The sequence below is a fragment of the Hyla sarda genome, chromosome 10 (genome assembly GCF_029499605.1).
Source record: "Hyla sarda isolate aHylSar1 chromosome 10, aHylSar1.hap1, whole genome shotgun sequence".
Lineage (NCBI taxonomy): Eukaryota > Metazoa > Chordata > Amphibia > Anura > Hylidae > Hyla > Hyla sarda.
In genome coordinates this window covers 10,216,665-10,230,791 of record NC_079198.1, presented here as the reverse complement: position 1 = coordinate 10,230,791, position 14,127 = coordinate 10,216,665, and the positions used below count along the sequence as shown (strand labels likewise).

At 44.2% G+C, this 14,127-nt stretch overlaps 1 protein-coding gene across 2 annotated transcripts in view; it reads right to left on the bottom strand.

Annotated features, from left to right (window-relative positions):
* ETFB (electron transfer flavoprotein subunit beta) overlaps positions 1 to 14,127 on the bottom strand; it is a 49,784-nt gene that overhangs the window by 7,468 nt on the left and 28,189 nt on the right. Inside the window, exons 3-6 of one of the 2 annotated variants that reach the window (XM_056542882.1) lie at positions 6,993 to 7,151; positions 5,804 to 5,866; positions 3,394 to 3,552; positions 95 to 264 (exon numbers count right to left, since the gene is read on the bottom strand). In XM_056542882.1, coding sequence (XP_056398857.1) covers positions 95 to 264; positions 3,394 to 3,552; positions 5,804 to 5,866; positions 6,993 to 7,151 — 551 coding nt within the window. Of the gene's footprint in view, positions 1 to 93; positions 265 to 3,393; positions 3,553 to 5,803; positions 5,867 to 6,992; positions 7,152 to 14,127 lie in introns of those variants that run through there. The other variant, XM_056542883.1, reaches the window with a different exon arrangement.

Sequence of the window (14,127 nt, the reverse complement as noted above, 5' to 3'; positions counted from 1 at the left end):
GGGTTTGGATCTGTGCGCGAGACTTAGCAGCTGAGCCGGACTTCCTTAAAATTTTCGTTCATGGTGTAGCCCCTGAGGTGCAGGCGAGACTTACTAGATGCAGCCGCTCTCCTTCAGCTTGCCCACTAGGTCCTCCACAGTTTCCACTTTGACGCCGGCCTGTCTCTGCGGCGGATCCTCCACGCTCAGTATATGTATTCGGCTGGCAGTGTCCACCCCAAGGTCTGATGGCTTCACGGTCTCAATCTTCTTCTTCTTGGCTTTCTAGGAGAAAACAGACAGACGGCCATCAGCTGCAGTCTCCTTAGGTAAAAAGGGCATCGCTGCGTGAAGATGAATACTTCAGGAGCCTAGCGGCTACCGTGAAAGTAAAGGGGACCTGCAGAGTGCCCCTAATAAAAAGGTAGCCTATAATAAGAATCTTAACCCCTTAAAGGGGTACTCCGGTGGATTTTTTTTTTTTTTTTTTTTTAAATGAACTGGTGCCAGAAAGTTAAATAGATTTGTAAAATCTTTACCCTTCCACTACCTATTAGCAGCTGTATGCTACAGAGGAAATTCTTTTCTTTTTGAATTTTTCTTCTTTTGTCCACAGTGCTCTCTGCTGACACCTCTGTCCATGTCAGGAACTGTTCAGAACAGAGGTGTCAGCAGAGAGCATTGTGGACAAGACAAAAAAGAAATAAAAAAAAAAAAAAGAATAGAATTTCCTCTGTAGCAAACAGCTGCTAATAAGTACAGGAAGGGTAAAGATTTTTTTTTTAGACGTAATTTACAAATCTGTTTAACTTTCTGACACCAGTTGGTTTAAAAAAATAAAAATAAAAATGTTTTCCAACAGATTACCCCTTTAAGGACCAAGCCCATTTCCACCTTAAGGACCAGAGCATTTTTTGCACATCTGACCACTGTCACTTTAAGCATAAATAACTCTGGGATGCTATTACTTATGAATTTGATTCAGAGATTGTTTTTTCGTGACAAATTCTACTTTAACATAGTGGTAAATTTTTGTCGATACTTGCATAATTTTTTGGTGAAAAAAACCTACACCCCTCAAGGAAAGTAACAAGGGGTACAATGGGCCTTAACACCCCCACAGGTGTTTGACAAATTTCCGCTAAAGTTTGACATGAAAATGAAAAATTAGATAGTTTTTTCACCAAAATGCTGGTGTCACCCCAAAATTTTCCATTTTCACAAGAGGTAATAGGAAAAAAAAAAGCCTCCCAAAATATTTAACCCCATTTATTCAGAGTATGGAAATACCCCATATGTGGATGTAAAGTGCTCTGCGGGCGCACTACAATGCTCAGAAGAGTGAGTGCCACTGGGCTTTTGGAGAAATAATGTGTCTGGAATTAAAGGCCACATGTGTTTACAAAGCCCCAGTGGTGGCAGAACCCCCCCACGTTACCCTATTTCGGAAACTACACCCTTCACGGAATGTAATAAGGGGTGCAGTGAGTATTTCCACCCCACTGGTGTTTTTCATTTTCACGGACCACTGTTTGCAAAATTTGTCAGACACCTGTGGGGCGTAAATGCTCACTGCACCCCTTATTACATTCCATGAGAGGTGTAGTTTCCAAAATGAGGTCACATGTGTGTGGTGGTGGGGTTGTCCACTGTTCTGGCACTATGGGGGGCTTTGTAAACACACGTGGCCTTCAATTCCAGACACGTTCTCTCTCCAAAAGCCCAATGGCGCTTCATCCCTTCGGAACATAGTTCAGCAGAAAACTTTATGTCCACACATGGGGTATTTATATACTCAGAAGCAATGTAGTTACAAATTTTGGGAGGCTTTTTTCCTATTACCTCTTGTGAAAATGAAAAATTTTGCATAACACAGCATTTTAGTGAATTTTTTTTTATAATTTTTCATTTTCAATTCCAACTTTAACGAAAATTCTTCAAACACCTGTGGGGTGTTAAGGCTCACTATACCCCTTGTTACGTTCCGTGAGGGGTGTAGTTTCCAAAATGGCGTCACATGTGGGTGTTTTTGTTTTGTGTTTATGTCAGAATCGCTGTAACGATCAGTAACCCCTGTGCAAATCCCCTCAAATTTACATAGTGCGCTCTCACTTCTGAGCATTGTTGTGCGCCCGCAGAGCATTTTACGCCCACATATGGGGTATTTCTGTACTCAGAAGAAATTGCGTTACAAATTTTGGGAGTCTTTTTCCTTTTACCTCTTGTGAAAATGAAAAGCATGGGGCAACACCAACATGTTGATGTAAAAATATTTATTATTTTTTTACAATAACATGCTGGAATGGACCCTAACTTTACCTTTTCATAAGAGGTAAAAAGGAGAAAAAGCACCCCAAAATTTGTTAGGCAATTTCTCCAGAGTACGGAAATACCCCATATGTGCCCCTAAACTGTTTCCTTGAAATACGACAGGGCTCCGAAGTGAGAGAGGCCTAAATTAGGGATTTGCATGGGACAGACCCGGATGAAAGCATTACACTTGCCTCCGATACCAAGGAGGTAACTGTGTAGGAGTATATGTATATGTAGTGTTTTACCCTTTATTTTGTGTAGTGTAGCGTTTTTAGGGTACAAATCACACGGGTGGGGGTTCACAGCGAGTTTCCCGCTGGGAGTCTGAGCTGCAATGGAAAATTAGCTGGGCAAACCTCCAGCTATTGCAAAACTACAACTCCCAGCATGCCCTTTGGCTGTCCATGCATGCTGGGGGTTGTGGTTATGCAACAGCTGGAGGCACACTGGTTGCAAAACACAGCGTTAGTTACTTAACTCAGTGTTTCCCAACCCGTGTGCCTCCAGCTGTTGCATAACTACAACTCCCAGCATGCATGGTCTGTCAGTGCATGCTGGGAGTTATAGTTTTGCAACAGCTGGAAGCACACGGGTTGGGAAACACTGAGTTAGAAAACAGAATGTTTCCCAACCAGTATGCCTCCAGTTGTAGCAAAACTACAACTCTCAGCATGCCCAGACAGAAGGGCATCTTGGGAGTTGTAGTTATGCAACAACTGGAGAACAGTTTGGAGACCACTGTAGTGGTGCCCAAAACTGTAGCCCTCCATGTGTTGCAAAACTTCAACTCCAAGTATGCCCAGGTATGCTGGGAGTTTGAGTTCGGCAACATCTGAACAGACGCTCATCACATAAAAAATGCCGTCACATCCCGTCGGCGTTCGCTCTAAATATTCAGCCGCGAGCTGCTGTACGGTTTATGGTCGGGGCACGAGCCGTAACACAACGCCCCGGATAAAGATAACAGCTCAGGAAATCCTGCTTAATATTCCCAGTCTCGGCTTCAGAGTATCTGTCCTCAGCCCAAAGTTGCATTGATCGCAAGGGCCAATTATTCAGACCTAGCGCCCCCTGGCCAGCGGCAGCATCACTGCGTCTCACCATGATGTTGGGCAGAGTGGCGTAACGCGGTTCGTTTAGTCGCAGGTCAGCAGTTACCACGGCCGGAACCTTCATGCTGATTGTTTCCAGCCCTCCGTCTACCTCCCGGACCACCGTCAGCTTATCGCCTTCCACTTTAACCTCTGATGCAAAAGTGGCCTGGAGAGAGAAATAAGGCTACGTTAATGGGGAAATATACATGTGTAACGTAAAGTGTTCCCAATAGATATATGACCATTGGAAGGACTAAAAAGGTAGGTAATTGGTAGGTCCCCCCCCCCACTGCCAAACAGTGGGGGACAGTGGGAGACTCATTGCTGCATAGATGAAGCCTTCCCTCCAGCTTCCTCAGGGGGTGAAGCCTCCATATATGCAGTGTAGGAGAGAAATTAAACCATAAATTAGTGTCTTGCTTCTATCCTGATCAGTTACTACCAAAACCAAAACAAAACTCTAAAAAGAATCCAAATAACAATACTCTTATTGAAAAAAGAAGACACTATTGGACGAGTATTCCACCACCCCCGACGTGTTTCTCAGATGCGTCTGCAAAACACGTCGGGTAGGGTGAGATACTGAGATGCTTTGGAAACACTGTATGTACCCTTTCTACTTACGATCTTTATACATGTACTAGGTTGGTATATCAGGTTATTGATTTTTTTTTTCTTAAAGGGGTACTCCACTGGAAAACATTTTCTTTTAAATCAACTGTTGCCAGAAAGTTAAACAGATTTGCAAATTAGTTCTATTAAAAAATCCCAATCCTTCCAGTACTTATCAGCTGCTGTATAATAAACAGGAAGTTCTTTTCTTTTTGAATTTCCTTTCTGCCTGACCACAAGGGCTCTCTGCTGACACCTCTGTCCATGTCAGGAACTGTCCAGAGGAAAAAGGAGAATTGCTATGGGGATTTGCTCCTACTCTGGACAGTTCCTGACATGAACAGAGGTGTCAGCAGAGAGCATTGTGTACTACGCTGCGTAGGGTGCCACCAATTAGCAGGGCGAGGAGATGGTGGAAGAGCGTGATGAGCTCAGAGGGAGAGACACAACTTATAAGAGCTGCGGCACTACAAAAGTGCGCAGGATTTGCAGTATCCACAGACATAGCGCCTGCAGAAGCCTCATTACCGCCCGCATGTTGGACTGGGTCCCAGGGGATCTCAATCCCAAGCATGAAAGTGATGACAAGCTCCCTTTAAATGGGTTATCCAGGAATTTTTTTTATATATCAACTGGCTCCAGAAAGTTGAAAAGATTTGTAAATTACTTCTATTAAAAAATCGTCATCCTTTCAGTACTTATGAGCTGCTGAAGTTGAGTTGTTCTTTTCTGTCTAAGTGCTCTCTGATGACACGTGTCTCGGGAACTGTCCAGAGTAGAAGCAAATCCCCCATAGCAAACCTCTTCTCCTCTGTGCAGTTCCCAAAACAAGCAGAGATGTCAGCAGAGAGCACTGTGGCCAGACAGAAAAGAACAACTCAACTTCAGTAGCAGATAATTATTGGAAGGCTTAAGATGTTTTTAATAAAAGTAATTTAGTTTACTCCTACATTTACCGGTACTTCTATAAGTACCGTATTTTTCACCCTATAGGACGCACCGGCGTATAAGACGCACCCAATTTATGGGTGCAAAATCCAAAAAAATAAAGATTTTGAACCCAATAGTGGTCTTCAACCTGCGGACCTCCAGATGTTGCAAATCTACAACTCCCAGCATGCCCGGACAGCCGTTGGCTGTCCGGGCATGCTGGGAGTTGTAGTTTTGCAACATCTGGAGGTCCCCAGATTGAAGACCACTGTATAGGAGGTAATACTCACGTGTCCCCGCCGCTCCGGACCCGTCACCGCTGCCCTGGATGTCGCTCTATCGCTGTCGCCATGTCCCCGTCGCTCCGGAACATCTCTGCTGCCGGCCGGGTATCCTCGCTCTCCGTCGCCGCCATCACGTCGTTACGCACGCCGACGCACATACGCGACGACGTGATGACGAGGAAGGAGAGCGCCGGCCATACAGGGGATCCCTGAACGGAGAAGACACCGAGGAGGCAGGTAAGGTCCCTCCCGGTGTCCTGTAAGCACTAACCCGGCTATTCAGTCGGGCTGTTCGGGACCAGCGGTGAAAACGCGGCGGTCCCGAACAGCCCGACTGAACAGCCGGGTTAGTGTCACTTTCCCTTCAGACGCAGCGGTCAGCTTTGATCGCCGCGTCTGAAGGGTTAATACAGGGCATCACCGCGATCGGTGATGTCCTGTATTAGCCGCGGGTCCCGGCCATTGATGGCCGCAGGGACCGCCGCGATAGGGGTGTATTCGCCGTATAAGACGCACCGACTTTTTCCCCCCATCCATTAGAAAACTGTGGCCAAGATTATGCAGGTGTTTTATTTTTTAGGGTGGAGGTACCTGAGGCCAGTCCAGCAGAGCGGCCGTCATCTGCCCGGTCTGATTACAGTCATCGTCGATGGCCTGCAAGAGAAGACAGGAGAAAGTGCTGAGCCGAGGAGAAGAGACGAGCGTCACCGTACAATGTTATCAGAGAAGGCAGAGGAGGAGAGAAGGGGAGGACATCCCGGCCCCGAGAGCGGAGGACATGAGACAAGGTGCTGCAGGGACAGGAATCAGTGTTAGTCTGGTGATCGGAGCGAATAAAACGACATCATAAATGACCAATTATATACAGTATCTCAGGTACATAATACCCTCCTCACACACAATATATATATATATATATATATATATATATTCTAAAATAAGTTAATCCACTTATCACATTTTTTGTAAACATTTTATTATTTCGTTTCATGAAAATATCCAGTCTGTTGCGTCATCAGGGCTTAATAATGTATATACAGGTTTCTTCTTTTTCAGTCCAACTCTCCTGTTTCTATTAAAGGGGAACAAACTCTTCCGAACACTGGAGCCGGGAGCTCGTGATGTCATAGCCCAACCCCCTCGTGATGTCACACCCAGCCCCCTCAATGCAAGTCTATGGGAGGGGGCGTGACGGCTGTCACGCCCCCTCCCATAGACTTGCATTGAGGGGGCGGGGTGTGACATAATGAAGGGGCGGGGCTAAGACGACATTAGCTCCCAGCGACAGCTCCAGCGTTCGGAACAGTTTGTTCCAAACGCAGAGCAGCGGAGTACCCCTTTAAAGACGAGTAATAAATCAAGCTTCCCTGAAACTAATTTGCCATTCAGTAGTCTAGAAAAGCCGATCAACAGTCCCCTCGTACCAGCAGGCTACATTCTCGCACACTATTTTGGTCTGTATTTCTCGATACCGGTGATTTTCTTTTTACTCCAGCGCTGGGTTGGGGTCAGGAGACTCTGTCCCCGGCGGTCAGCCAACGCATTTCACACAGTGTTTGCAGCTGACATTATCTGGAGTCTGAGATGTGAAGCCCCCGGGATGTGAGTGGAGGCGGCTGAGGAGGAGGATTCATTACCGGCTGTTCTCACATAATACTTGTCCTCATCACAGGATAGAACCACAGAGGACTACGGCTGCCGGCAGGACATTTCCTCAGAGTGAGCAGCACGACAGAACGGCGAATCTATTAGCAGACAAAGGCGCAAACACAACACGCACCTGTTTTCCCAGAAGCACCAGGTTCACATTTTCCTTCTTTGCCACTGCAGCCAGGATCTTAGAGACCTGGTAAGGTCCGAGGGTCTCTGCGTCCTTTGCAGACACATCTACGTGGATCCCGCGGTCTGCTCCCATGGCCAACGCTGTCCTGATGGTCTCCTGAGAAAGACAGAGATACAGGTCAGACTCTGCGGTCACAATAAATCTTAATAAAAAATAATAATTATATTATTATAATTATAAATTTTTATTAGTTAGTATTATTATTAATTAAGAAGTTATTTATTTATAAATATGAATAAAATAATTTGTATTAATTAATTATTTTTATTAAATAAATAATAATTAATAACAAAATAATTAATGAGTAATAATAAACAATGTAATAAATAATAATAAATTAATAAAATAATTTGTATTTATTATTTATTATTTATTTACTTTTTACTAAATAAATAATTAATAATAATTAATGAGTAATAATAATAAACAACAAAACTTTAATAATTAATAAATAATAATAATAACAATAATAACAATAATTAGTGATAATGTGTTGTTGCAGGATTAAATAAGTGAAGCCTTATCATTACATAATAAAAGAGCTCTGCAACTTCCTAATAAGCGTGCTGTCAGGGAATTCTTCTTTTCACCCCAAACATAAAACATATGTAAGGAAGGAAGAAGTCCAGGGCGGTATATTCAAAGCATGTCGGGCGGTTTATTATAACAAGCACGCAGTACACGATAAATGTATGTTTGAGACGCGTTTCGGCCTGTGCCACCGGCCGAAACGCGTCACCATCATGCATTTATCGTGTACTGGGTGCTTGTTATAATAAACCGCACGACCTGCTTTGAATCGACCGCGCTGTACTTCTTCCTTTCTTCTATTTGCCTTTGGTGAGGTCTGATCCTGTGCGGGTCGCGGTGGGTCGTCCCGGGTGAGCTGACCATCACCTTTCCTTCATAAAACGTGTGTTTGGAAACCAAACTGTTTAGCTCCCGGCTGAGGGTTTGCTACAGTTGTAGGACATCTAGATAATCCCCTATTCTTTAGGCCGATACATCCTAGTAAACTAATAACAGGAATAAGATTTAAATGGTCCCTGTCAGAATCAAAACTTTTTATATGTCGGACATTTTGGCAAAACATAAACCTTTCTAATATACTGCATAAGAAAATTATATTTCCCCCCCCCACTAGGGGGCCCCATACCATCTAGAACATAATCCTGTCCGGCTTCAGCATCATCTTTGTCCCAGCTGAAGCACAGGCAGAGACAAAGTCCAGAAAGTGGGAGGGGGTAGGGACTAGCACTCATCTGTGCTCACTCCTGTCCTATCAGACTGCAGCATAAAAACAGATGAGGGGGTTACAGACTGAGCAGTGGATGTCAGAATGTGTGAGCAGCAGAACAGAGGGATTTGTGAACCAAATACAGAAGCTAGACCCAAACAAAACATGTAAAAGCATCTGCATGACCTAGTGAGTAACATATAGACAGTTTTTTTTTTTTGTTTTTTTTTTGTGATATGACAGGTTCTCTTTAAGAAGGTCAGAACCCCCACTAATTTCAGCAGGGGTCCAATCGTTCTGGCTAGAGATGAGCGAACTTACAGTAAATTCAATTCGTCACGAACTTCTCGGCTCGGCAGTGGATGACTTTTCCTGCATAAATGAGTTCAGCTTTCAGGTGCTCCCGTGGGCTGGAAAAGGTGGATACATTCCTAGGAGACTCTTTCCTAGGAATGTATCCACCTTTTCCAGCCCACCGGAGCACCGGAAAGCTGAACTAATTTATGCAGGAAAAGTCAGCAACTTCCGAGCCGAGAAGTTCGTGACAAATCGAATTTACTGTAAGTTCGCTCATCTCTAGTCCGGGCTTTTTAAGACAGGGGATACAAAAATATGTTGTGTTTCAACATGTCCGATACTTTGTTCCTGTGTCAAATCAGGGACATTGTGCGCCTAGCAGCATCCTGTGCCCACCTTCCCTCTGAGAACAAGTGTACTGTCTGCTGTTCTGGGCGTACACGTGTATGGAAACCGTGGACTATTCCCTGTTTTCCATAGAGAACACGTACACTGGCACCCTGACTCCAAATAGGTGTCAGCCAAATATATTGATGCATAAACAGAGAAAATAGATATTGAATCGTCACTGAACATTTAAAGGGGTACTCCGGTGGATGTATATGTATATATATATATATATATATATATATATATATATATATATATATATATATATATATATATATATATATATATATATATAAATATATATATATATATATTATATAAATATATATATATATTATATAAATATATATATATATTATATAAATATATATATATATTATATAAATATATATATATATTATATAAATATATATATATATTATATAAATATATATATATTATATAATAATATATATATATATATATATATATATATATATATATATATATAATTTATTTATAATTTATTTATTTATTTTATTTTATTTTTTTTAATCAACTGGTGCCAGAAAGTTAAACAGATTCGTAAATTACTTCTATTAAAAAATCTTAATCCTTCCAGTACTTATTAGCTGCTGAATACTACAGAGGAAGGTCTTTTCTTTTTGAAACACAGAGCTCTCTGCTGATATCATGACCACAGTGCTCTCTGCTGACCTCTCTGTCCATAGCAGCATATGTTTGCTATGGGGATTTTCTCCTACTCTGGACAGTTCTTAAAATGGACAGAGATGTCAGCAGAGAGCACTGTGCTCACGATGTCATCAGAAAGCTCTGTGTTCCAAACGGAAAAGAGTTTCCTCTGTAGTATTCAGTTTAACTTTCTGGCACCAGTTGATATGAATATATAAATAAATACAAAAAAAAAAAAGTTTCAGGCTGGGTTCCCATTACATTATCCCCCATACGTGAGCGCATACGGCAGGGGAGAGCTAAAACCTCGCGCTCCCATATGCCTTTCTTTGCGCTCCCGTATGTACCGTATTTTTTGCCCTATAGGACGCATCGGCGTATAAAACGCACCCAATTTATAGGTGCAAAATCTAAAAAAATAAAGATTTTGAACCCAATAGTGGTCTTCAACCTGCGGACCTCCAGATGTTGCAAAACTACAACTCCCAGCACGCCCGGACAGCTGTTGGCTGTCCGGGCATGCTGGGAGTTGTAGTTTTGCAACATCTGGAGGTCCGCAGGTTGAAGACCACTGGTATAGGAGGTAATACTCACGTGTCCCCGCTTCTCCGGACCCGTCACCGCTTTCCTGGATGTCGCTCCATCGCTGTCGCCGTGTCCCTGTCGCTCCGGAACATCTCTGCTGCCGGCCGGGTATCCTCGCTCTCCGTTGCCGCCATCACGTTATTATGCACGCCGACGCACGTACGGAAGGAAGGAGAGCGCCGGCCATACTGGGGATCCCTGAACGGAGAAGACACCGAGGAGGCAGGTAAGGTCCCTCCCGGTGTCCTGTAAGCACTAACCCGGCTATTCAGTCGGGCTGTTCGGGACCGCCGCGGTGAAATCTCAGCGGTCCCGAACAGCCGGCGATCGGTGATGTCTAGTATTAGCCGCGGGTCCCGGACGTTGATGGCCGCAGGGACCGCCGCGATAGGGGTGTATTCGCCGTATAAGACGCACCGACTTTCCCCCCCCCCCAAGAAAAAGTGCGTGTTATACGGCGAAAAATACGGTAATTCATTTCATTGAGCCGACCGCAGTGAAACGTTCGGTCCAGTCGGCTCATTTTTGCCCCGTATGCACTTTTACAACAGGACCTAAAACAATGGTCGACCACGGTTTTAGGTGCGGGGAAAAAGCGCATACAGGGCAAAAATGTGCCGACCGGACGTTTCACTGCGGTCGGCTCAATGAAATGAATTACATCCGGGAGCGCATAGAAAGGCATACGGGAGCGCAAGTTTTTAGCTCCCCCCTGCCGTATGCGCTCCCGTATGGGGTAAAACGTAATGGGAACCCAGGCTTACATGGCTTTGGCCATTCTTTCTGTAAGTTTGGGTCATCAGAAACACAGTCAGGGAGGAGACTTGCGCCCATAATATGCATCACAAACTCCTCTAACTAGTGTAATCCGCACCAGGAAAATGACCCCTTAAAATAATTTTCCATAACACACATCCCGCGACGTTCCTCCAACCTGGAGGTGCAGCCTAGACATGAAGCTTCCAGCTGAGCCATTTATATCGGTGCAGCACTGACACCTACAGGCCACGTCCAGTACTGCAACACAACGACCGCCGCATAAGAAGTAGCCAGGAGGCAACAATCGTGCATGATGAATGGCAGGGAATGAATGACTCTCTGTACAGGCACAGTAACACCTACGTGTCGGGCAGGGCTTACATGTAATCGTGTGGATTTACAGCTAATTTCTGGGACTCTGGGTATAAGCGACACCGACGCAGCACTCAGATTATAGGCACAACAAGAAGCGGCGGGGAGCCAAGTATACGCCATTTCTACGATATATAAAACGTATCAAAAGCCTGTAAAAGTAGACTGTAATTAAGGCGCCGCGCTTGGGTCGCTCCTCCGTCACTAGGCTCAGACAATTTCCTCTATTTCCCCAAGGGTCAGGTAACAGGATTAGATAGATGAGCCGACTGCGCGCACAGGAATGAATAGCCTATAGGCTATGTCACCGCATGCAAACTAAGCGAGGCCCCGGCGTGCGCTCCTCCTAATATATACATTACTTCTTCTGCGGTATTATGCCTACTGAGGAAAATGAAGCTTTTTTTTTTATTTATTTATTTTTAAGTATTATTTTCCATCACATGCAGTGAAGGACTGTAGAGAAGAAAAAATAAAAAAAATAAAAAAATTATTAATATATTAATAATAATACTAATAATAATTAAATGAATGAATCATTAATAAGAAAATAAAAGTGATAATTCATGCAAATTCCACCGGAGGGCGTCATAGTTCAAGGTCAAAAATTCTGCAACAGAGAAAGAAAGAAAAAAAAATATCAAAATAAATAAAAAAACGAAGCGTCTGACAGATACAGTCATCATCCTCGATACGTCTGCTCCGCACCGAGTGCCAGGGAAATGAAACAGGGGAAGCGTGATTGTGTCTCCTTAACCACGACAACGCTGAATGCGAAATCTACTAATCGGCGCCCTGTCCGAGAGCATCGTGCGCTCAGGGAGACGGGCGCTCGTCGCGCTGACATTTAAAAAAAGGCGGAGGAGGGAGCGGACAGATAGCATCTGAATCAGGATTTCTGAATCATTAACCAGAGGAGGGAGACGAGAGGATTCAGAGGAGAAGAAGAAGGTAAAATATATCGAGCAGCGAGACGGCTGAAAGGAAAAGGACAAGAGGGGGGAACGGCCGGGCGGGAGGCAGCGACATTATAAAGGAAGAGCGAAGAAAAGCCATGATCACCCGTCAGTGATATCAGAAAGAGCATAAAGAACAAGCAGGAGAGCAGAAATACATAAATATAGAATAAAAAAATAGGATAAAACAAATATACCAAAAATATACAACAAGATAAAATATAATCAGAATAAATTATATTTATTTTATTATATAATAACAACTATAGATGAGCAAAGTGATTCAAAGCAGATCAGATTGGTTAGAGATTTCCCAAACCCTAAATCCATCTTTACACGTCAGCGTTTCCAACCGGAATTCTGCAGAAATATTCCGCTCAAAATAATATTCACTGCATCAGTTTTCAATAGGATTCTGCAGCATCGCGCACATGGCGGAAATTCCGCGGCGTATGTTTCTGCTGCGGAAATCCCGATTTCAGAGTCCGCAGGAACAATGAACCTGTTTACTCTTTGGCGGAATGTCCGCACGGAAAATCTCTGAGCAGACATTCCGCACAGTGCAAGGCCGCACGGAATGCGCCGTCTCATTAAGCATTCAGTGAGGAATCTGCACAAAGTGTGAACGCATTTTTTGGTGCAGACATGGGAAAAGGCATTTCCGTGCCGGAAACACCCGGCACGGAAATTCCACAGTGTGCAGAGAGCAGCAGAGTCCTGTTGAATTCAATGGGACTCTGTTTCAGTGCGGGCATTCCGTCGTGTGATCGCGGCCTTTCTGTGCATTCCGCTCGAAAATGCATTGCTGTCTATGGAGACCGCGCATTTCCGAGTGGGTTCTAGCGCCAGAGGAACATGCAAATGTGTGGAATGTCTGCCTGTGTTTTCCGGGCAGACACTCGGCACATTTTCTTCCGTGTGAACATAGCTTCAGGGTTATGCTGCCTTGATGTTAAAGGGGTACTCAGCTGCTCAGCGTTTGGAACAAACTTATGAACACTGGAGCTGGGAGCTCGTGATGTCATAGCCCCACCCCCTCATGACATCGCACCCCGCCCCTTCAATGCAAGACTTGCATTGAGTGGGCGGGACGCGATGTCATTAGGGGGCGGGGCTATGACGTTGCTTGCTCCCGGCACCATAGTTCAGAACAGTTTGAGCAGCGGAGTACCCCTTTAAAGAGCTACAGAAAGCTGCAGGGACGGTCGCGCGCAACCCAGATACTTTCAACTCGAACCAAATTGCTTTAAATTCCCATTAAAGAGAACCTCTCATGATCTTGTTAAATGTTATAATCCCCCCAGGTCACTGCCCCCATCATGATAAACCACCCCCTGCCTTAAATTTATTTTATTTTTCTCCCCTTCTACCTTGATATTGTCCTGTATTTTCTTCTCAGTCTCAGTCAGATTCACAGACTGGGAATGGGCGTTCCCCAGCAGGCGTGACATCATCTGAAGCCATACAGGGGAGAGCAGTTCAGTGTGAGATGAGCTATGATTGGATAAGGCTGCACACACCCCCCTCAGCACTCCAGACTGCATTTCCTGATTTTGGACTTCTGCAAGGCCAGCAGGAGTCCAAAGTCTGTGAACGAGATGGGGGGGAAATGTGCTCTGGACAAGTAGGGAGACACCTAGTGGCAGCTTTTTTAAACACAAATAAAACATAAGTGAAATGGAAGATAGTCAGCTACACCTTTCCTTGCGCTCGGCAATCTCCTCAGAAATTTTTCTACAAATAAAACATAGAAAACTTCATTTATTTTAAACAAAGTACATTAGAAAGATTTTTTTTATTTACC